Consider the following 23,969-nt stretch of genomic DNA (forward strand, 5'->3'; position numbering starts at 1 on the left):
GCGCAACGAACTTGTCTCCTCCCCCGGTACACAGATACCCTACCTGGGACCTACCACTTGTGTTGCAGGCCCTGACGTCTCCTCCCTTCGAGCCGCTGAGGTCGGTTTCCTTGAAACATCTGTCGCTTAAAACCGTGTTTTTGTTAGCCATCACTTCGGCAAGGAGGGTGTCGGAGCTCTCGGCGCTCTCAATTCGGGAAGACCTTTGTATGTTTCGAGAAAGTGTTGTGATTCTCAGGCTTGATCCTACGTTCATTCCGAAAGTAAACATGCACTTTCACCGAGCGCAGGAACTCTCCTTACCCAACTTCTGCCCGTCCCCGCGGAACTCGACGGAACGGCGTTGGCACAAGTTAGATGTCAGACGGGCACTTCGTATATACATTCGCCGGACTTCTACATTTCGCCGGACGGAGGCTCTGCTGGTCTCCTTTCACCCGGGCTCGATGGGACAGAAGGTTTCAGCGGCCACAGTGGGAAGGTGGCTCCGGGCGTGTATCTCATTGTCATATGAGTTGTCAGCGAAACCCGTTCCGGGGCGCATCCTTCCGCACTCCACCCGCAGCGCAGCCACATCCGCTGCTTGGGCGACTCAGGCTTCAGTGGAGGACATTTGCAGAGCTGCCACGTGGTCCTCGGTGTCACAGTTTATTCGTCACTATCGGATTGACTCGTACGCTTCTTCAGATGCTGCCTTTGGGCGACGAGTTTTGCAGAGTGTGGTATTGGGCAAGGGGTTGGGGGCATCCAGTCTCCCGCCCTAGTTTTTGAGCTTGGGTATGTCCCAGCCATGGACAGTGGGAGCAGCACTCTGGAAAACGGACGTTGGCTTACCTGAACGTCCCTTTTAGGAGTGCTGCGACCACTGTCCATTCCCTCCCTTGTTGTTCCGTTATGTTCTGCTGTTGCAGTTTTCTTTCAGACTGTCTGCAGTGTTTTCTTGCCTGTTTCCTGGACCCGCTGTTGGACCTTTTCCTGGGAGTCTTGTTGTGTCTTCGTGATAGACTGGAGGATCATGGGATTGGAGGCGTGCCTTAATAGGGAGAGTTTTACAGCTCTCACTCAGTTAATGTCAAGATCTGGAGTGAAGATCCCCAGCCATGGACAGTGGTCGCAGCACTCCTAAAAGGGACGTTCAGGTAAGCCAACGTCCGATCTAGTGCACTTTGGGTTGCAATGTATATTCATGAAGGACATCCAATTTACAAATTTGAGGAATAAGTGAATTGAAGTACACCTATACCTATGTAAATATATTTCCTAAAAATAAATGTAACATTATATATAAAGTAATAGGTTAACATTTAAATGTTATATACATATAACATTTTTTTCAGATATTGGTTTAGGGAGTGATTCTGTGTGTGCAAGGCCATCATCTCACCGGATAAAGTCTTTTGATTCCTTGGGATCCCAGTCTTTACACAGTAGAACTTCAAAACTTTTTCAAGGCCAGTATAGAAGTCTGGTAAGCATTAACACATTTTAATACCTTTTTATTTTCCTTAATCAGAGCTGCAAAGTGAAAAACTTGTCCCAGATTGATAGCTGATAGTTTGTTTCTCACCTAAGGTGTCCAAGATTTTTACATTGTTTTTCTTATTTGTTTTTTTTGAGACACAACAAGAAGCAATATCTTCTTTCAAATGCTGCTGCATTGAGATAGATTACAGTCGTGTCCAATGTATTAATTTATAATGAAGTATTTTGAAATAAATGAGCTTCAGTGTATTTAACTGTATTGGAATCTAGCCAGGGAGTCCTAGAATGTCTTTACTGTAGGCACAACAATTTTAATTTCATCTTGTTCATTATGAGCTACCGTTCATCAGCCTAAATCTGTATACTTAATGTGTTTTTAAAAAGTCTTAAATATGCCAGTTTACCACTAGAATATTGGTTAGTTGTTTCAATTTCAGCTAAAAATGAAGTTCCTACAGTACAAATCAACAACAGCTCTATACCCATAAACTATTTGATAAACACATATGACAAAATGATAATATTGTTCAAATAAGTATCAGTTTGATTTGCCGTGGTCTTATAAGTTAGAACTTAAAAACCAGTTCTAATGCAGTCAATATTATCAAAGCAGTAACTTGTTAGGGTTTTATATAGTTGAAAGGTTGATTATATATTTTTTAAAAATTATAGAATCATATGTGCATGTAGGTTGAAGAAGCAGTTATGGTAGCTTTACCTTACAATTCATTGTTAAATTTTTATCTGAATATTTGTTCTTTTGAAAAGTACCTAAACCGTTATTATTTTACTGGTCTCATCATTTCTAGGATATGACAGATAACAGCAACCACCAACTAGTGGTAAGAGCTAAATTTAATTTTCAACAGACAAATGAAGATGAACTTTCTTTTACAAAAGGAGATATTATCCATGTTACAAGAGTAGAAGAAGGAGGCTGGTGGGAAGGAACTCACAATGGCAAAACAGGATGGTTTCCCAGCAATTATGTGCGAGAAGTAAAATCCAGTGGTAAGTTTCAAGAGTCTGCCTTTCTCAATAATCTTAAAATAAGTTTAGTAGCTATCTAGGAATATAAAATGCAAATTTACATTAATTAATTAATTAATTAATTAATTAATTAATTAATTAATTAATTAATTAATTAATTTTGTCGCATTTCTATGCTGCCCAACTCCCAAGGGACTCTGGGTGGCTTACAACAGAGAATAAAACAATGCAACAATATCCCATACAAAAGTTAAAAGAAGACATTAAAACGTTAAAACACATACACTCCAATTTGTGGCAGGGTCTTGCAAGATCACTATAACAAGATCAACGGCCCCAGGCCTGCCGGAAGAGCCAAGTCTTCACCGCTTTCTGGAAGGCCAATAGAGTGTGGGTGGTCCGGACTTAAGGAGGTAATGGGTTCCAGAGAGCTGGGGCAGCCACAGAGAAGGCCCTCCCCCGCGGGCCCGCCAGCTGACATTGTTTAGCTGACGGGACCCGGAGGAGACCGACTCTGTGGGATCTTACCGGTTGCTGGGAGCTATGTGGTAGAAGGCGGTGTCGAAGATAGCCTGGTCCTGAGCCATGTAGGGCTTTAAAGGTAATAACCAACACCTTGAATTGCGCCCAGAGACCGATAGCAGCTCGCGGAGAATTGGTGTAATGTGGGTGTATCTAGGTGCACCCACTATAACTCATGTGGCTGCATTCTGGACCAACTGTAGTCTCCGAACATTTTTCAAGGGTAGCCCCATGTAGAGTGTGTTGCAATAATCTAACCGTGAGGTGACAAGGGCATGAGTGACTGTGAGGAGAGCCTCCTGATCCAAGTAGGGTCGCAATTGGTGCACCAGACAAACCTGTGCAAAGGTCCCCCTAGCTACAGCTGTCAGATGTTGTTCCAATCTCAGCTATGAGTCTAGAAGGACACCCAAATTGCGAGCCCGTTCTGAGGGGGGCACTTTCTCTCCCCTCAGAACCAAGGATGGACAATCGACATAGTCTTTAGGGGGCAATACCCAGAGCCATTTGGTCTTGTCTGGGTTAAGTCTGAGCCTGTTGACTCCCATCCAGATCCTCACAGCCTCCAGGCACCGGCACATCACATCTACCGCCTTACTGAACTGACGAGTAAATAATTACTTTATTTATTTGAATTTATTAGCTGTCCAATTCCAGTGGAGAAATGTATTAAATAAATTAATATAATAATACCAATACATTACAATATCCAAGATACTTGGAAAGAACTTGATACGAATGAAGGCCAACACCAGCTAAAGAACTGGCAGCTGTGATTTCACAAAGTTGTGTAAATAAAAATTTCCTGGCATTTTTTCTGCATCTTTTCCTTACTGGAAAAGGAAGGGTGAAATAGAGCTCATAGGCAAAAAGGTTTTGCTATATCTTGACTGGGCCCCACTGAACTTACGTAATAACTTTAACTTATATACCATATTTTTCGGAGTATAATTCGCTCCAGACTATAAGATGCACCTACCTTTTTTGGTGAGGAAAAGAAGAAAAAGAAATCTCCCTCTGCCTCTGAGCAATTTTGCCTCGTTACAGCAAACAGCCTGCTTTACTTTCATTTTCGTTTTCAGCATAGCTTGATTAGCACAAGGGGAAAAAAAAATCTGCAGCAATTTACCTCCTTGGAGCAAGCAGCAGAGCCCTGCGCAAAACAGCTGAGAGCAAATCAGCTGAGAGTCAGGAGGCCAATCCAATCAACTTGTGCTAATTAGTCTGTGCTGAAGCTGTTTTTTCTTGCTGTTTGCTGCAAGGAGGTAACTGCTGGGAAGAAGAGGCTAAAGGATGGGGGCCAGTGGGTGGGCAGGGCTACATTCGGTGTATAAGACACACCTAAATTTTCACCCTCTTTTAGGAGGGAAAAGGTGCGTCTTATACTCTGAAAAATGCGGTAAGTTCAGTATGTAACTTAAATCAATCTGAATATTGTCTTGAGTGCATTGTTTGAGTACCAGGTTTTAAGATGTGAAAATATATTTTATTGCTGAAATAATCTTTGTTTCAGAAAAACCTGTCTCTCCCAAATCAGGAAGCTTGAAAAGTCCTCCAAAAGGGTTTGATACAACTGCTATTAGCAAAAGCTATTACAATGTGGTGAGTGACTTTATGTGAATCTTATTTAACAGTTGGTTTTTGTGTAGGCTTGTACATTGAAATCAGTGTATTTTTCCAAAGGATAGAAATCTGCAGGACCTATACATATTTAAAACAATAAAGTCAGCGGTACCTTAAGAATTAGCCATGTTTACCTTGTGACCAGCCAAGACCCAGGAATTTCATCTCTCATCTGATTTTACAATCCAGAAGACTTGGCATCCATTTCCATCTTCTGTTTGTGTATTCTGCAGGTCATGTGTTTAAGGACCAAACTTAAAAATTATACAGCCTATTTTTTTTAATGTTATAAGCCATCCGGGGTCACCTATCTCTGAATTTGGTGATTATATAAATTTATATAGTAAAAAAATTGTATAATAAATACTGAAGGCTGATGCTGAATAATATTTTGCACGGTTACTGTATGTCCACTATTAGTCCTTATTTCCTTATGGTCTCATGCAGCAGATAGGTTTGATGTCTGTGCAGTAGCCTGGTAAGGAGTGTTTATAGGGGAGAGGCTGGAAATCTACCTGCTTCACTTCAGAAAACACATTGTATTCCAGATAAGTTCTCATTTGAGTGCTGAATTTGCCGCCTTGTGTAAACTGCATTTGCTCCTCATTCTGAAGTCAATCGCATGCCTATTTTTTTTAGTTTGTTTTTCTCTGCTTTCTGATTTTGTTTTCTATTTTCCATTTTTATTGCTTATTACTTAAATTGTTACTTATTCTCTTTCATTTTTGGTTAATAGACCTCGAGGCTTCAGTCTCTCTGGGAGTATGTGACTCCCTCTGTTCCTGCCTTTTTGGTCAAATATTTATTGAACTGACTCCCTGCTATTACCTTTCAAGTCTTCCATCAATCTTCTGAGAATGAGGCCTTAAAGTTGCAGTCATTGTTGAATTTGCAGATGTCCATATTAACTAGTTCCTGCATTACACCATTCCCCAACTTTTTCCTATTAGTTGCAGAGCCCAAGATTCACATACTATGCAGTCTTGTCTGTGTATCTGAATACTGTCTTTGTCGAACACTGCTGAGGGTAGGATACAACTATGGATAACTGTTGATACATACCTAATACTGCATTTAAATTATCTTAAAAACCCAGCATTGCTAAATTGGTACCATAAGACATACACAGAATTGTACTACTGTTCTGCTTCTTGAATATTCCTCATCAGTCGCAAAGCTATTATATAACATCATTACTGTGTCAATACCATTGGCATCAAGCATTTTGCTTTAGTAGTATTTTTTTACTGGACGGGGCTATGCTCCCAGAGGCTGTATCCATGCCACCTTTTTGATGTTATTAATAGAATGAGCCTACCTTTACAGTTCTATCTATATTTATCTTGCTGGCTCAAAAGATTTTAGAAATTTCCTGAGAACTAGCAGCAAGTATAATGGATACACTGGAATATTATACTGATTCTAATTTTTCATTTTAGTATTAGTCTTTATCTATGCACTAAATGGGCTGGTTGATAATCATGAATGCCCCATGTTTGATATAACACCATTTTTCATTTTCTTAACACACTTTTTCTGTTAATTGAAGATCCAGATGGTTCACTAAGAATTGTCTATAACTCTTGTTTGCATTTCTAGTCTTTTTTTCAGAAAGTGGCAAAATGATAGTAAAAATTTACCATTTTTGCCACCTATTCCAAAATTGGAAAAATTGGTAAGGATGAAGGGTTTTTATTTCTTCATCCAACCTCCAACTGTATAATCTTAAAATGGAAAAAAAGATGAACAAGATGCTGGTAGGTGTAAAGAGATAAAAACAGATATTATATATTTAATAGTTTAGTCAGTATGCCTTCATCATCTGTGATGAGGTTATATTACCTGTACCACATTTTTGATAGAAAATAATTATCTTTCTTGAACATCTGTTGGAGCCTAGAAAATCTCACAACAGCTTTTAGAGTGAGACCGTGTGATTGACAAAATAACAAATTAATGCTTTTTGCCATATGACAGATTGTGCATTAAAATCTACAACAGGTGTTTGTTTTTTTTTATTCAGGAGACCTGCTTAGCTGATATTTTCCAGAAAATTAAAATTCATCCAGACATTTTCTTTGATATCTCTTGTAGAGCTAAAACAGTGGGTGCAGTGGCCAGTGTCCCAGGAATTAAGACTATAATTGTTTAATGATACAGTAATTATTTTTCTAGCTTTTTTTGAAACCGGTATAATATCATCCAGGTTAATATTAAATAAACTCGCTATAGAGCTACAAAGTTAAATTTTACAGTATATTGAATTATTTCAGAATGTGAAATGTATGTACAAGGATTATGGATCTTTGATTTGGGGAGAAACAGACTCAAGTTCAACCCGTCCAAGACTGAGCGGCTGTGGCTTCCGGCGTCCTGATATAGTCAGGTGATGCCATCTTTGACTATTGGGGGCGAGTTGTTGGCCCCCACGGAGAGGGCTCGCAACTTGGGTGTCCTCCTGGATGCACGGCTGTCCTTAGAAGAACACGTGACGACCGTGGCCAGGGGGGCTTTCTATCAGGTTCATCAGATCCGCCAGTTGCATCCCTTTCTGGATCGGGACTCCCTACGCACGGTCACTCATGCCCTCATCACTTCCTGCCTGGACTATTGTAATGCTGTCTACATGGGGCTCCCCCTGAAGAGCACCTGGAGGCTCCAACTGGTCCAGAATGCGGCCGCGCGGGTGGTTATGGGAACGTCATGGCACTTCCATGTAACACCTCTCCTGCGCGAGCTGCACTGGCTTCCAGTGGTCCTTCGGGTGCGATTCAAGGTATTGGTTACCACCTTTAGAGTGCTCCATGGCTTAGGACCCGGATATTTACAAGACCACCTGCTGCTACCAATAGCCTCCCACTGGCCAACTCGCTCTACAGAGAGGGGCTCCTCCGGGTGCCATCGGCCAAGCAATGTTGGCTGGCGACCCCCAGGGGGAGAGCCTTCTCTGTGGGGGCTCCTGCCCTCTGGAACGAATTGCCCCCCGAGATGCGGAGGATTCCCGACTTGCACACCTTCCGCCGGGCCCTCAAGACGCTCTTATTTCAACAAGCCGGGCTGGCCTAATTTTTTAAATTTTATTCTTCTTAAATTATTTAAATTGGGTTGTTTATTTTAATTACGGGCCAAACTATTTAATATTTTTAGACTGTTTTTAAATTTTATTTTTGTGGATTTTATTCTGGCTGTACACCGCCCTGAGTCCCTTTGGGAGAAGGGCGGTATATAAATAAAATAAAATAAATAAATAAATCATTCCATATTCTGTATAAACTAGATTTTTAAAAAAGATTCATCTGATCCGTGGATGGAGACATATATGCAGTCTGGATAGGAAATCATGCACCTTTGTTTTCAGCAATAGTTCCTAAATATGTAAAATGACAAATTTCATCATTAGGAAATATATTTTATATTTCATGTTTTTGAGAACTAGATCTGGCTTTCGGCATACCTAACAGTGGAAGATCCCTTTAAGAAATTCAGTTTTAAAGAAATGCTGAACAAGAGCTTTTGCTTTAGGGAGAATAGCTAGGCTTTGTGTGAATGAACTTTTGATGTACTTTATTTTTTTCTGAATCGCTCACACTGGATTCTCTGGGCGTTTCATTTATTTTCCACATTGTAAAATGTTACCATGTCTGTGAGAGCAATCCACATTTAGTATCTAATTTCATGAACTGGTGATGAAGTTTTCAGAATCAGGTTTGGAATATAATGGGGTCTTGTAGCAGTCTGAATGTGCAGAAAACAGGAAAGAGGAGAAAGGTGATTAGTAAAGTGGAAACATGATGGGGACATCAGAAATTATTAAGTGCAGCCATGTAAAATGTGCTGTACTAATGTATTTACAGTTTTACTGCTGCAATTATAGCGCTCGGTTTTCTCTGCATTGCCATAAATATGGCACCTGTGTAAAAGAGTGTAAAAAATAAACATGTATGAATTTTTGAAGAAAATGTTTGTATGAATCCTAAAATTAAAAAGACTTTTTAAGCAGTTTTTCGTGAATGTGAGAAATGTAAGATGATTTAAAGAATTGAGCCCTTTTTTGAGAATTGAGAAAGATGCACTTTGCTTTGATTAAATTGTTATTGTTTGTTAATTCATCTTCAGTATTAAATTGTTTTATTGATATAATCTTTGTTCAAATTAGAGAAGGTAACTATTTATTTTAACTTCAAAAATACTTTATTAACCCCTAAAAAGATAGTTGAATGGAAAACATATTTAAATTAAATGCCTTTTTATGATTATTGTCTAAATAGCAATTTGATCTGTGCAATTACACAACTAATACACACCAGAGTGTATTAGTAGCAGTAACCTGGCTGGATGAGTTGCTTCGTGGATCCTTGTTTTAGACTCCCCTTCCCACAATTTAAGTCAATCATTACCTAATTTCTTCTTGGATTAGAAAACGGTTTGCTGATTTTCTGTTGTTTAGCCTAACGTTCTTTCAGTAATCTGCTGATTGTATGCTTTTGCATTTTACTTTCCTAAATTTAAATGGTCTAATCTTTCTGATTTTTGTAGTTTTCAAATCTTTTTAGTACTGTACTTTGAAACTGCTGTTTTCATAGTTTATAGGTTCTTTGTAACATCTGTCATTCGTAGTGCTTAGTGCAGAATGGAGGCATTTTAATCTTTGGGGCAGGAGTCAAGTTACCAACAAAAGAATGAACTCAGAAATAGTCTCCCTTCCTCCTCTCCTTTTCAAGTGAATAGGCCTATTCAAGGCCTCCAAACTGAGCTCAGCAGCACTAATGAAAGAATCTACAAATTCTCAGTTTTAAATAGTTTAGTCTGTCCCTTGTTTCATCAGGTTTTCATTCAGGCATGAATAACTGTTTGATATACCAAGCAGGCTATAAATTGGCTGCATTGTATAATATCTGAAGATTATAAGACTCCTGGGAGACTGATCCAGTTTGATTGATTTTATCAAAATGTTACTTATTGGATTGTTTATTTTGGATTTCTTTAAATTGTGAAATATATTATTAAGATCCTGTAATATAATTTTGATATAATATAATTCTGATAAAGATGAGTTCTCTAGGGTTTCAGATTTCCCAGGCCTATCTGAAGCTGAGCCTTATGCTTACAAATCAAGTTTTTCTTTTGAGTTATGACAAGTCCTCTAATTTTTATCTCTTTTCTGTGCTCATTGCATACTGTTGAGAATTTGCACTTTTTCACATAGCCTTTTCTGAAGAATAAAACATTTTCAAAGAATTTTCATGTCTAACACTTCTTGTTTTTTTCTTCATAGTTGTAACATTTTGATTTAAATTTTTATGTGTTGTAGGTGCTACAGAATATTCTGGAAACAGAAAATGAATATGCTAAGGAATTGCAGACGATGCTTTCTAGTTATCTACGGCCCTTACAAACTAGTGAAAAGTAAGTGCATTTGGTCATAAAAAATGTTCGAGTTAGTTGGGATATCCAGAACCAGTGTTGGATGTGGTTAGTACCATAGCCCTAAATTTACAACCACAATTGAGACCAAAATTTCCTACACTAAGCAATGCAGTCATAAAGCAAGACATCTATGTGACCCAACTGATTTATAGTACAAATCAGTACTATACTGATTACAATCATTACAATCATTAACTGAAAATTATGGGTTGTTAAATGAGTGCCCACCCAATCCAAGTGGAATTGCAGGATTGGTCCTTCATGGCCCAGAGCTTCGGTAAGGTAAGGGACTGCCTCCAACTCATCCACTTATTTCCCCATTCCATAACTGTCCTTTAGCTACCCTACATACTGCCTAGTAGTGCGGTAAGCAGCCCCAGGCTAATTTGGAAGATGTTGCTTTTTTAAAAAAGTATTTTGTTTTAATGTCCTTATTTCTTTGGTTACAGATTAAATTCTGCAGATACTTCATATTTAATGGGAAACCTAGAAGAAATTAGTTCTTTTCAACAAATGCTTGTACAGTCTTTAGAAGAATGCACTAAGTAAGTAGTGGGGGGGGGGATTGTTTTTTATTCTTTTATGTTGGGTATTTATTGTTTGTAAGTTGCCCAGAGTCACTAAGAGTGGGTGGCCATGTAAATCTTCTAAATAAAAAAATAAATTAAATTTAAAAACCAGTCAAAAATGAAACTTCCTGACCAGGTCAGGAAACAGACTCAAGAACATACCAAGTGAATTAAGACAAGGCAATCTTGAACTTCTTCTTCACTTCCTTCTCCCTTTTGAGGTTCCTTCGGCCGAAGAGGTTGTAGAAAAAAATGTTTTTAAAAGGAAAAAAAAAGCTTCTGCCAATCAGGCAACTCAGCTGGGATCGTCAGAGGCTTTTAAAAACATTTTTTTATTATGCTTCTACAACCTCGGCCGAAAAGGTTGTAGAAAAAATGGTTTTAAAAGGTAAAAAATAAAAAAGTTGGCCACGCCCACCCAGTCACATTACCACCACCCCCAAAGCCACGCCCATAGAACAGGTAGTAACAAATTTTACATTTCACCACTGGAACCATGTATAATTACTTTTTTCAGAAGCTAATGGAGACCCAGCTTCACTTTAAGAGTGGGGTTATTTTTCTTTTCCCCCTTTTCATACTTTTAAAATTGATTGTTGGCTTGAACTGAATTGAATTATTATTCTACCAAATAGTAATTAGTGTAAAATATAACATTGTTTGCTGTATTTTAATTGTTGATTGAAAATAAAATTTTATAAAGTGATATGCAGATATGTTAAATAATAATTTACAGAACTACAGTATTTCCTGCTACTTTGTTTCTTTCACTATCTTTCCATCCAAATAAGAATGTTCATATGACTTTTGAGATTGGTGCCATGTGTCCTGATAAATTTGAAGGCGTTTTAGATCATTTTAAAAAGGTACATTGATGCTGTTTTATTTCAGGTTGCCTGAAGCCCAACAGAGGGTTGGGGGTTGCTTTCTAAATCTCATGCCACAAATGAAAAACTTATACCTTATGTATTGTGCCAATCACCCATCAGCAGTAACAGTTCTTACAGAACACAGGTATGTTCACCTAGAAATGATACAAATAAGGAAGAGTATATACATTTATGTTTTGCTGCTTTTTCTCTGTTTCAGAAATTATGTTGGCAACTAATATAAGCGTATTGCCTTGGTATTTTCATTTGGTTGTCGTGGAAATGCATTTGAAAAGTTTGAGTCATAAATAACAATGTTTTTGTGTTGGACTTGAAAATAAATATAGATCCTTTAAAATATGTAGCTTGGCATTCTCTTCAATAAAAGTTTGCTAATTTAAAATTAAAGAGCCCTGCTGGATTTCATCAAAGATTTCTCTAGTCCAGTATATCCATATATAGAATCATAGAAAATGAATAGTGTTGGTATTAAACTTTAAAATCTTGAATGGTTTGGGACTGAGTTACTTAATATATTCTTTGCACCAATATTAATTAGGTCATGCAAATCCTTCGAAAGACGTGCTTCATAAGGCAGAATGCATGCAAAGTGCCTCTCTTTGAATAGTTAAAACATGCAATTGCTTCAAAGGTTGTTCTTGATTATTTCTCTGTATGGCAACTGAAAATCAAGGCTGTTTAATGATTCAGCAAAAAACGCTTTGTATATGTTCCTCTGGATTGTATTTTTTCCCAAAGGATTTGGATAGTTATAATGTAACCTAAAAGAAGCTTTGCTTATGAATTCATCATAAGTGATAATTCGGCAAATGGATATGAGCAGAGGTGGGTTTCAGCAGGTTCTGACCAGTTCTGGAGAACCGGTAGCGGAATTTTTGAGTAGTTTGGAGAACCGCTAGAAAAAATGCTGACTGGCCCCGCCCCATCTATTCTCTGCCTCCCAAGTCCCAGCTGATCGGGAGGAAATGGGGATTTTGCAGTAACCTTCCTCTGGAATGGGGAGGGAATGGAGATTTAAAGTATCCTTCGCCTGGAGTGGGGTGGGAATAGAGATTTTACAGCATCCTTCCCCTGCCATGCCCACCAAGAAATGGCCATCAAGCAATGCTACGCCCACTAAGCCACAACCACATAACCAGTAGTAAAATTTTTTGAAACCCACTACTGGATATGAGATAGTGGTCTCTTTCCTATTTTTTAAACCAAGCATTAAAAAGTTTTTTCCATTCTGTTTTAAAAGCTTAGGTTAGCAGTTTTGTTGTTTTAGGATAATTTATGAAACATTCTAGTTATGATCTACAAGAGAGATTTCTTTTTTGAGACAATAGGCATTTTTAGAAGCCCAGTTTGTTAACTGGATGGGAAAAGGCCTTCTCAAATGTTACCAACAATGGACGTTTTTTTTTTTTTCATTTAGAGTTTTTTTAAGCTAGCATTCTCTCTATTTTTAGCCTTTTAAATTACTTAGTGTTTCATTTGATTTTCATTGTCTTCTGCCTATGTCTTTTAAAACATTTAAAGCAACATTTTGATGGCTTTTATGGATGGTAGAGATCTAATAAATACATGATAGAAAATCTGTTTTTAGATCTTATAGTAGAATGGCTGGTTGAAGTAATATTGTATTTGAGTTTGGGCATGTCTTTGCATTTAATATTATTACTTTAATTTTTTAATGTTATATTTTGTATGTTCCCTTGGAAAAATACTGTAGTTTGAGAGAGAATTTATAAATAATTAAAACAAAAAAATGACTATGAAGAACACTGCAGTTCAGAGGCTGAATGCCACAAAATACCAAATATTTGGAAGGGAATAGCAGAAGGATTATTGCCTTAAAGTCTTTTTGTGCACTTTCTAGAAGAATCTGGTTAGCCACTATCAGAGGCTGCATGGGAGCTTGTGGGACCTTTGGTCTGATCTAGTGCAACTGTTTTTATTCTTCTTGCTGTTATGTATTTTTAAAAAACCTTTTCAAGTTACTGCATGAAGAGATTGCTCAGCAGCATGCTATTATTGCAAGTGGGGCTAAGATTTTATTTTTGATAACAGTTGATTGTTGGAAAAAGTGCTGGTATTTATGTACACCAAGGTAGTTTTGAAGTTTGTGGAAAAAATTACTTTTTCTAAAGATTCCCTGCTAGTAATGTTCATGATAGCATTGTCATTGTTATCAAAAGTGTGTCTGTAAAGAGTTCTTTTAATGTGATTGTGCTGTGAATTTAAGAGTTAGTAGCAAGTAGCCGAACTTGCTTTAACAGCCATTAAATGAAGTTATTTCATGTTCAATTTAGAATTTTGCCTGGTGGCCATTTTAGAATTTAGAAAGATACCAGAACATTGCCTTTTCTGGTACCTAAAATTGTAATAATTGATAAATAAATAATTGAAAATAATAAACAAACAAACAAACAAATAATAATAATTGATTGATTGATTGATTGTTTGAGCACAATACAAATGCAAATAGGTTTGGCTGGGAAGGATTTCTGTCCAGATTTTTCTAATAAAAGCACTTCCATGCAGCCATCCTAACAGGACACCTGCATTATTTTTCACTTCAGGGATTCTGTTGTTTATATTATAAGGGCTGTCATCAAGCCAGCCAGTTTAATTGTCTGACATGAATTGGCTGCCTATGAAAGTACTGTTAATAGAATATTTTGAAGAAAAGATATACTTTGCACATGTCTTAGTGTATATTTTCAAACATTTTATGCTATGATTTTATTGTAATATATTTCCTAGGGAAACCCGGGTATAAAAGCTAGTATACAAAAAAAAAAAAAAAAAAAAAAAAAAGCATTATTTTAATTGTTATTATGACTGCCAGGAGTAAAACATTATTTGATAGCATATAATTGATCAAAAATTAATACAACTAAGAATAAGATGTAAAACATACAATATTGCAGATGTATTGCTTCAAAGTAACAATCCTATCTGTAAATAGACACCATTGCTGTTTTCTTAAACTATAGTTGCATAAACTTAGATAATAGAGCTGGAGCTTAATTAGACATGACTATTGCATTAGTTTCATTGCTTTTAATATCAAATTTCAAAATGGGAAGTTTGGAAAAATCACACTTATGAGAGATTAATTGGCGTGTGGGATCCCGATAAGCATCTGAGGCAGACAATCTATTGTCCCTCCCTCATGTGGTTTCCCAAGGGCTGCTAATATAGGGTGATGTCATACTTGAAGCAACAGCCTCAGAATAAGGCATTCAGTGTGGAACGGCAGTCAAGAGCTCAGATCATTTAGTGAGTCAAAGATTTGCTGGAGGGTCTTGAGCATGCATTGTCTATGTGACATCTTTAGACCTTTCAGTTCTGAGAGTTCATGTTCTATGTATTATAGGCAGGAACTGGAAGTGTAAGTTATGGCTTTGAGTGTTTTGCACTTGTTTATAATTACATTTATTCTTGTTCTATTGTTTACTGACTGATTTCTGATGAAAGTACTTGGAGGTTTAAAACATTCTTTTTAATTTGTAGCAATTTTATACCTTAAAATGACAATTGATTAGATTTAATTTGGAGGACAAGTTTAACTTAAGTTTTAATTCATTGGTTTCTTTAGCTCTTTTTAAAAATTACAGTTCTGTATACATGCATTCAGAAATACAGTAAGTGTCAGTGATTTTAGAGGATTAATAAATAGTTCTAAGAGTGTAGAACTTAACAGTGGGAAACGATGAGGGCTATTTAGATAGCAAAGATCTACTGTACCAGGTCAGTAATTCTATATTAGCCAGTAGTCATAATTTGCTTATTTATTCTACGTAACTAACCTGCTTTGAGTAAATGATACGTTGTAATTTATTTTTTGTATCATAGGGATCTATTTGTGCAACTAAAGAATTGGTTTTATCTTATTTTTCTGTTTTCTGTTTTAGTCCAGTATATTGTGAATTTTCTGTTTAATGCTTCTCACGTAAAGTCTTTGTTAAAATAGCTATGATTTAAAACTATATACACATTAATTTTGTGAACAGAATAATCATCTAAGGAAACAGATTTTCTTGTGTGATTAAATCTCTGTAGATACCAAGATTCATATTGAATCTCAAAGTAAAGTTCTTTCACAAGAAAAACAAATTGAAATAGTGAATATGTAAATCAAAATTGTGCTTTAAGTATTTAATGTTTTATGTAAATATAAAATCACAGTTCTGTGCATAATAAAACTTTTTGTTAAAATGGTATGATATAAACTTTTCAGAATATATTCGTGATTTTTGTTAGTGGTGTAGATCAGCTTATGTTTTGGAGATATATTATATTATATTATATTATATTATATTATATTATATTATTATATTATATTATATTATATTATATTATATTATATTATATTATATTATATTATATTATATTATATTATATTATATTATATTATATTATATTATATTTTCATAAAAAGTGGATTCAATTTCATTAGCTGAAGAATCAAAATAGTTACTGACAGAGAGGGAACTGTCTTGGTCATGAAAATATTAGAGAATAAAGCCTGTTCATCTTCTCTACCTCTTTTCTTCATGGAAATATTGACAATTTTTTTAAAGCAGATTTTTTTTTTTGCGTTATTGTTTTTAAAAGGTGATCAGTCTTGGGATGTTAAAATAGAGGGTGTGTGGAAGATGCAAAGCAGGCAGGGTTCAGGATTTTCCAGTTCTTGACCCTCCACTTCCATTAAAAGCTTGGTCTCTTCCCCGCCCCATTTTCCCCAGGTTGCATAAAAAAGATTTGAAGGAGATTTAAAGCACTAGTATTGTGGGTGGCCTAGTTTTGCACTAAATAAATGAAGGCTGAGTCATAGCTATTGATTTTGGGGGGGAATAGTCAGACGGTATGCTCTAATTCTGTTGACTTGTCATTTGGAACAAGCCACAGCATGCTGCAATATTGTGCAGCTCTACATATAGAAGATACTGTACTGGAATATTTTTGAAAATTTCTTACAGGTATGGCTGGCTGCAATTCTCCATTTAAACTTCAAATGTTTATTTGTTTATTTTTCTTTTTATATATACAGTGAAGAGTTAGGAGAATTCATGGAGCTAAAAGGAGCCAACAGTCCTGGGATTCTTGTACTGACCACAGGCCTGAGCAAACCTTTTATGCGTCTAGATAAATATCCCACATTACTCAAAGAGCTTGAAAGACACATGGAGGTACAGTATATCCTCACAGCATTTACATTCCAGTTTAATAGTGATTCGACAAACATCTTAAAATAGCATTTTGAAGATGATTGATAACAAAGTACAGTACTTTGTTCTTATTCCTCTGAGATCATAGAAGTAATTGTTTGGGAATGCTAGATTATATGTTTAAGGTTGACTGTATTTTCAAAGACAAAGTAATACATTCTGATCCTAAACTAATGCTCACTTTAGTTGACTTGTGAAATCTATAACACAAGAGTAAAGCCAGTTTTACTTTGCATCTATGATTCAGAACTATGAAACTGCACTGTAGAAATATGCAGTAAAAATGCCACTGGGCTGTTTCTGATTTTTTCCCGTTTTCCTAAATTTTGTGTCTTTCTTTCATGCTTTTGCAAGATTAGGAAGAAATGATTGAACATGTTTGATAGTTGAATGTTAATCAGCTCAAGAGAGAATTGTGAAGCATATATTTTTCATATATTCCCATGCTAAAGCTCATTTAGTTTATTCTGCAGTGTCCCATTGCAGTTTTATTATACAATACACAGTCAGTCAGTTTATCTGCTAGATATTATTTACTATTGCTTGAAGGCTGAGTCTTCAGTATTAAACGTAGAATTAAGAGCTTTAGTTTAATATATGAATGTGTGTATAATCTTAGTTTTAAACTTAAATATTCAATTTGAGAATTTTGACACATTGTGCCATTAATCATATTCTTAATTGTTTTATATTGATTTACATCATTATGTCTTGAAAAATTGACAGTGCCCAAGTTTTATTTTCTCTTCTAAGACTACAGTCTTAATAGTATTTTTATAGGAAAAGATAAACATTCATAAAATTGGTTCCTATCAAGAAAAAACTTTCTTGCAAAATTATTTGTTTCTTGTTGGCATGATCTTATTTAGAGATTAGTTGCTTAAATCAAAGTAGTTAAGAGGAAAGTTTCTTAAGTGTTTAATCCAGTATTAACAGAAATGACATTAATTCCAAAATAAATAAATAAAATAAATAAATAAATTCCAAAACAAGTTGAAAAGACATTTCCTTTGAATTTTCTTTTAGGATTATCATCCTGACCGACCAGACATTCAGAAATCCATGACAGCTTTCAAAAATCTTTCTGTAAGTAATTTGTAGAACTCAAAAAACAGAGCAGTAGCTTTTGAAGTCCATTTTCTTTGGAGTGGTAGCAAAGAAAAAAGTTAACAAAGCATATCCATGGTGAAATAAAACACGGACACTTCCATTATAGGCAATCCTAGACTTATGACCATAATTGGGACTTTTGGTTGTTAAGCAAGGTGGTTATTAAGTGAGTCACATCCAATTTTACAGTCATTTTTTTACTACAGTTGTTAAACAAAATTGACTCATATTTTATGATGGTTGCAGTATTGTGTGGTGATCTTTTGCAACTTTCTGACAAGCAAAATCAATGGGGAAGCCAGATCCACTTAACAACTGTGTTACTAACTTAGCAACTGTGGTCATTTACTTAATAACTGTGGCAAGAAAGGTCATACAACAGGGCAAAACTCACTTGACAACTGTCTCACATAGCAACAGAAATTTTGGTGTCAAATATGGTTGTAAGTCAAGAACTACCTGTACTAAAACAACCATAGCTACTCCAGTTATATGACGTAGTGATATTTTATTCTGGTCCTATAGGCACAGTGCCAAGAAGTACGGAAAAGAAAAGAACTTGAACTCCAGATATTAACTGAAGCCATCCGGTGCTGGGAAGGAGAAGACATTAAAACATTAGGAACTGTAATTTACATGTCACAAGTCATGATTCAGTGTGCTGGCAGTGAGGTATGGCAGGTTTTACTTATACTACTAGTACCAGAATTGTTTTTACTGTTTTTAATTCTTCTGAGCCATTCAGAATCATTTGGCAAGTGTGTGGCCTTAAAAATACACTCAATCAGTCAATCTAGAGAGAAGAGCCAATACAACACATTTGCCCCTTCAAAATAGTTACTTGTAGCCTTTTTGAGTGTCTTCTTTAAAAATGTCTCATCTTTGTCTTATTTATGCCATTAAAATGATATTTTGAATTTCACATTTACTAGAGGAATAAAGTCTTTTAGAAGTAAACATTTTATCATAATAGTAATAGACGTCATTTTCTTTTATTAAAAATCAGTACTTCTCTGTCTGAAATAAATGTTCTTGCCTTTTCTTTCAAATAAGATTACATTCTCTATAGGGAGTTTGTCCTAAAAATCTCTTAGCCTCTTTTGTTCTAGAGATGTCTAATGTGGTGCTGGTTTAATAATGATGATTTGAGAAGTATTGTGATTGCCATCTCATTTGTTTATCTGCATTTTATTTAACCTTGCCTTAATCTGATTTTCATATGTTACTGGTTTTTCTTCTTTCTAATAAGGAAAAAAATGAAAGATACCTTCTTCTCTTTCCTAACATTTTGCTGATGTTGTCTGCCAGCCCAAGGATGAGTGGCTTTATTTACCAGGTAATAGACGCTTCAGTACAATTTTACTCTCTGGGATGTGATAAGATAATCTTTGTCACTTTATTCTGTGAACACACTAAAAAAGAAATTCTAATGCTCCCCCACACGCCCCATTTTTGTGCAACCAGGCCTCCCTGAAACCTCCTGGAACTAAAAACAGGGCACGGGGGGGGCGCTGCACCCCCCCACCCCCTTGCATGTGCGCTCGATCCCCCCTATCCCCCACGCATGCGCGTGGGTCTCCCAGCAGAGATCCGAAAATCAGCTGGATGGCGGGCATGCGCGGTGGAGCTGACCTGGGCGTTGGCTCGTGTGCCCACAGAGATGGCTCCCCGTGCCACCTGTGGCACACATTTTATAGGTTCGCCATCACGGCTCTATAGAAAGTGGCAAGGACAGGGGAAGGAAGATATGCTCTTCTCATACAACACAGAAAATGCAGGAGCTGCTGTGCCCACTTCACCAATGTCTCACTGTAGTCCAAACTAACCTGCTCATCAGCTGCACACCTAAAAAATTTGTATTACCAACCACCTCCATAGTTGAATTGTTAATACACAGAGGAGTATGGTTGTGCCTGCCTTTACTGAAATCAACAATAAAAACTGCATTTAAAACCAGGCAGTTTTTATTACAGCAGTTCATCAAGCTCTCTACCTCCTTCCAGTAATCAGCCTCATTATCATCCTGAATAAGGCCCGCTATTGTTGAATCATCCGCATACTTCACAATATGGTTTGTAGCAAACCTCTCACAACAGTCATGGGTCAGCAGGGTGAGCAACAGCTGACTTAGGACACAGCTCTGAAGACAACTGGTGCTCCAGAACAAGGTGTTAGAAATATTAGTCCCAACTCACACATACTTTTTCAACCAGAGGTGAGAATATATTGGATGTTGCTTATTCCAGCATCAAGAATGCAGTCAAAACTATTCCCCGCCCTCACCATGGCTCTTCTGACCATCTTTCTGTGCTGCTTATCCCAATATATAAACCTGTATTATTAGAGAGTAACTAACCAACTCTTATAATGCAAGATCAGCTGAGAAATTTAAGTTCCAAATGCTGCTGTATAATTATATGTGATCTAAACTATTATTTCAAACTGTTGAACCATTTGTATCATTTAACTAAGATCTTGCTATGGCATTTTTGCAAGTAAAGGCTTTTTAGGTGCATAAATATATAATTAAACATCATGTCTAGGCATCTAGAACTTTCTTCAGTATCAGAATGTATATGTGTTAATTTCAATTATGATAAAATTTCTTCTGTATGTTTTATTATTCAGTAATATTTGATGAATTAATTGAAATAATAATGGTGCATTTGCTTTTAGGGAAAGCTTCCATTAACAGGGATGACCATCACAAAACTAGAAGATAGTGAAAATCACAGAAATGCGTTTGAAATATCAGGTAATGTTTTTGTTCATTCTGGGTTTTTTTGTGAATATGCAGCAAACAATGTTACCAGAATTGGCATTTGTTTATTTTCTAAATTACTGTTCTCCATCTTGGTTTTCTTCAACTCCATAATCTTCAGCAAGCATGTCCACTGGTCTAACAGGCTGGTGTACATGGGTATTGTAACTCCATAGTTTTTTCAGGCAGAAGAAAGGCTTTTCTAAACCTGTTGGAAGTCTGCTAAGTCTTTATTGCTAAATTGCTAAGCAGCAATTTAGTAGTATAAGCTCTCACTCTAGTTTTGCATCATCCCACTTAAAATTTATTTAGTTCAAATGTACTATGTTTATTTTCTCTTTGAATATGAAGATAGGGTTCATTGCAACTAAAAAAATCCTAGAATGTAAACTAATCTAAAATTAATAGAAGTATATTATCAACAGCTAGAATAAACTCGACTTAATTTGTAGGCTTAGAGAAAGATATGTTATAAAAGCATTGAAGAAATTAGGGCATTGTAGGAAATAATCTTCTCTCAAATCATTAATGGCCTAACAGAGGTACAGTAGCATTTGGAACATAACTTTTTTTAGCTGATCTTGCATTATAGGAATAAGTACCATTTGAGTTTTTTAGGATTTTAGAAGAAAAAACTTTGGCCTGTATTTGAAAACGTACTGGCAGGTTTTCTGCAGATTACCAAATTGAGCAACTACTATTTTTCTAAGATTTACTGATGAATATAAGAAATGGCCATCATCTTAAAGGTCAAGTAATTGTCAATCAGGCAACCTCCAGCAAAGATGTTCCAGGCATGAATGTACACTTGTAACCTTCTCACAAATCTTAAAGCCAGATATTACACATATTCAGAATTCTTGGAAGCAGGAACATAAATTTGGTACTATGGTTATCACAAATTCTTGTACCAAAATGTGGAGAAGACACCTAATGTATTGCATAGGTATAGAAGGATTAAGATCTATGGGTATTTGCTATACCTTATACAACAATTCAGCATTATATACTTTTAAAAGGGTAGTTATTTCTTTTACTTTTTTTGTTCAGCATTTTCTATTTGGTTCTAGGCAATATGATAGAGCGGATATTGGTATCTTGTAATAATCAACAAGATTTGCATGAGTGGGTAGATCATCTGCAGAAACAAACGAAAGTAACAACTGTTGGGACTCCTGCAATTAAACCACATTCTGTTCCTTCTCATACGGTAAGAGGACATCTGTCTTTAGTCCACTACATATAAATTAAAGAGGCCCAACCTATTATGAAGGAACTACTGAAGAAAACATTTTTATATTATAACTACAACTGTAGCTTGACACAAGCTGATAATTAAATTGCAATGATAAAATTACTATTTAGCAGTAGAATTTTAAATTGAATAAATAATTGGTGAAATGATTTCTGATTGTGATTTATTTATGTAAGAAAGGATTGTGAAAATTGTAGCCAAACCTCTTGCTGCTTTGCTGATGTCTTCTGACAAAAGTCATCCAGGCTGAGAAAAAATATGCACGGTTATTTTCCTTATTGACTTTACCCTTTTGTGGACCAGTAATACTCGCATGGAAAGTAGCTATATCATTTGCTTGATCTACAAAGTTTCAGTAATATATACATGGGTCAAAATACTGACAAATGTATTTATATAATTAACTCATTGTTAATATTTGTATGCAACAGAGTTGAAGGAAACATAAATTCCAGTACATATAGCATTGCATGTTCGTGCTGCATATTTAATAGTACAGGTAATAACTAATTTAGCAGGGCGGCATGGCGGCTTAGTGGTTAAGATGCTAGGCTCGAAAGTTGGCAGCCCAGGTTCAAGACCTGAGTGCCACATGACCTGTCCTCGCCCAAGTTCCTGCCAACCTAACAGTTCAAAAGCATGCAAATGTGGGTAGATACCACTTCAGTGAGTAGGTAAGAGTGCTCCATGATGTCATGTTGGCCACATGACTACAGAAATGTCTTTGGACAGCACTGGCTCAAGGGCTTTGAAATGGAGATGTGCACCACACAGAAATAACTAGCAGAGTAAAATCCACAGGGAGTCCTTTACATTTTACTTACTAGTTTAGCATAAATAAGGTAGAGTAATTGTTCATGAGAATAGTGCCAAAATCCATAATCCAATGATATTCATTGTATTCATTTTTTTGGTCCTTTCTGACTCTGTTGTTCAAATGGGCAGCTTCCATCTCATCCTGTAACACCATCTAGCAAGCATGCAGATAGCAAGCAAATGCCGATGACTCCTGTCTATCATACCCTTCCACACCCTTCACATCATGGGACACCTCACACCACTATAAACTGGGGACCACTGGAGCCGCCTAAAACTTCTAAGCCATGGAGTTTGAGCTGTTTACGACCTGCACCTCCATTAAGGCCTTCAGCAGCGCTCTGTTATAAAGAGGTGAGAATGAATATCCCATGAAAGAACTTGCTTGTTTTTAATTCTATCCATGTTCATTCTTTGCAACTTTACAAAACTTTTGAACTAGCCTTCATCCAACATCAAGTCACATATAATTATGAAGAGATGGATATGATTTTGATAGGAGAATTTTCATTCTGAATGCAATGCTCCTAAAAATAGTGTCATCAGCAGAGAATCATTGGTGGTTTATGTTTTTATAGTAAGAAATGTATATGCAATAATGAAGCCTATATGGTTACAACTATGTCCTAGCAGCAGTTAAATTATTTAAAACTAAAGTTCTGAGTTTGATGTTTTATCATATTCAGTGTTGCATCCACAAAGATACCTCAAGCTTCATCCAACAAAAATTCTTAAAAGCAATCAAATGGGTCTCTTAGTGCTTTCATATGGTTAGAATTGGGCTGCATTTTCTTTGGAGCTCATCTAAGACACCTTGGATTGTGGTCGAAGCAAACTCTTCAACTTACTTTCTTGATCCATCTTACCATACCAGATTGGCTTGTCTCCTCCCTGAAATGATAAACCAATCATGATCTTGCATAGTATGTCTTTCTTATTCTGGCAATAACTCTCCTCATACTTAATAAAGTTTTAGCTGATTTTAAACAGTGGGTTTAGGACCAAGACATTCAAATTAATTAGAGCTAGAATTTTCCATGAATTTCCAAACAGGATCTCAGCAAAAGCCCTAAAACCATGAAAAAGCTGTTGCCCAAGCGAAAACCAGAACGGAAACCATCAGAAGAAGAATTTGCTCTGAGAAAAAGTAAGTATACTTTGGAGGGATATGAGAGAAAACTGCAGTTCTTTTTTGTGCACTATGCATCATGGTAATCTAACACATATGAATTATTTGTTTTATTAAGTCCTGTAATATGACTGTATTTTTCTATCTGTAATGCCATTTCCTATGACTGTATCTCA

At 36.3% G+C, this 23,969-nt stretch overlaps 1 protein-coding gene across 1 annotated transcript in view; it reads left to right on the forward strand.

Moving 5' to 3' along the window:
* The window catches only part of ARHGEF7 (Rho guanine nucleotide exchange factor 7), a 98,538-nt gene that overhangs the window by 44,590 nt on the left and 29,979 nt on the right, over positions 1 to 23,969 (forward strand). The window contains exons 4-17 of the mRNA XM_070944182.1: positions 1,338 to 1,468; positions 2,292 to 2,493; positions 4,508 to 4,596; positions 9,929 to 10,023; positions 10,494 to 10,589; positions 11,505 to 11,627; positions 16,545 to 16,683; positions 17,749 to 17,808; positions 18,358 to 18,504; positions 19,082 to 19,168; positions 20,509 to 20,587; positions 21,664 to 21,803; positions 22,794 to 23,018; positions 23,718 to 23,811. Coding sequence (XP_070800283.1) covers positions 1,338 to 1,468; positions 2,292 to 2,493; positions 4,508 to 4,596; positions 9,929 to 10,023; positions 10,494 to 10,589; positions 11,505 to 11,627; positions 16,545 to 16,683; positions 17,749 to 17,808; positions 18,358 to 18,504; positions 19,082 to 19,168; positions 20,509 to 20,587; positions 21,664 to 21,803; positions 22,794 to 23,018; positions 23,718 to 23,811 — 1,707 coding nt within the window. The remainder of the gene's footprint in view (positions 1 to 1,337; positions 1,469 to 2,291; positions 2,494 to 4,507; positions 4,597 to 9,928; positions 10,024 to 10,493; positions 10,590 to 11,504; positions 11,628 to 16,544; positions 16,684 to 17,748; positions 17,809 to 18,357; positions 18,505 to 19,081; positions 19,169 to 20,508; positions 20,588 to 21,663; positions 21,804 to 22,793; positions 23,019 to 23,717; positions 23,812 to 23,969) is intronic.

Source organism: Pituophis catenifer, unplaced genomic scaffold (genome assembly GCF_029215685.1).
Source record: "Pituophis catenifer annectens isolate HBS135680 unplaced genomic scaffold, rPitCat1.0.hap2 SCAF_4, whole genome shotgun sequence".
Classification (NCBI taxonomy): domain Eukaryota; kingdom Metazoa; phylum Chordata; class Lepidosauria; order Squamata; family Colubridae; genus Pituophis; species Pituophis catenifer.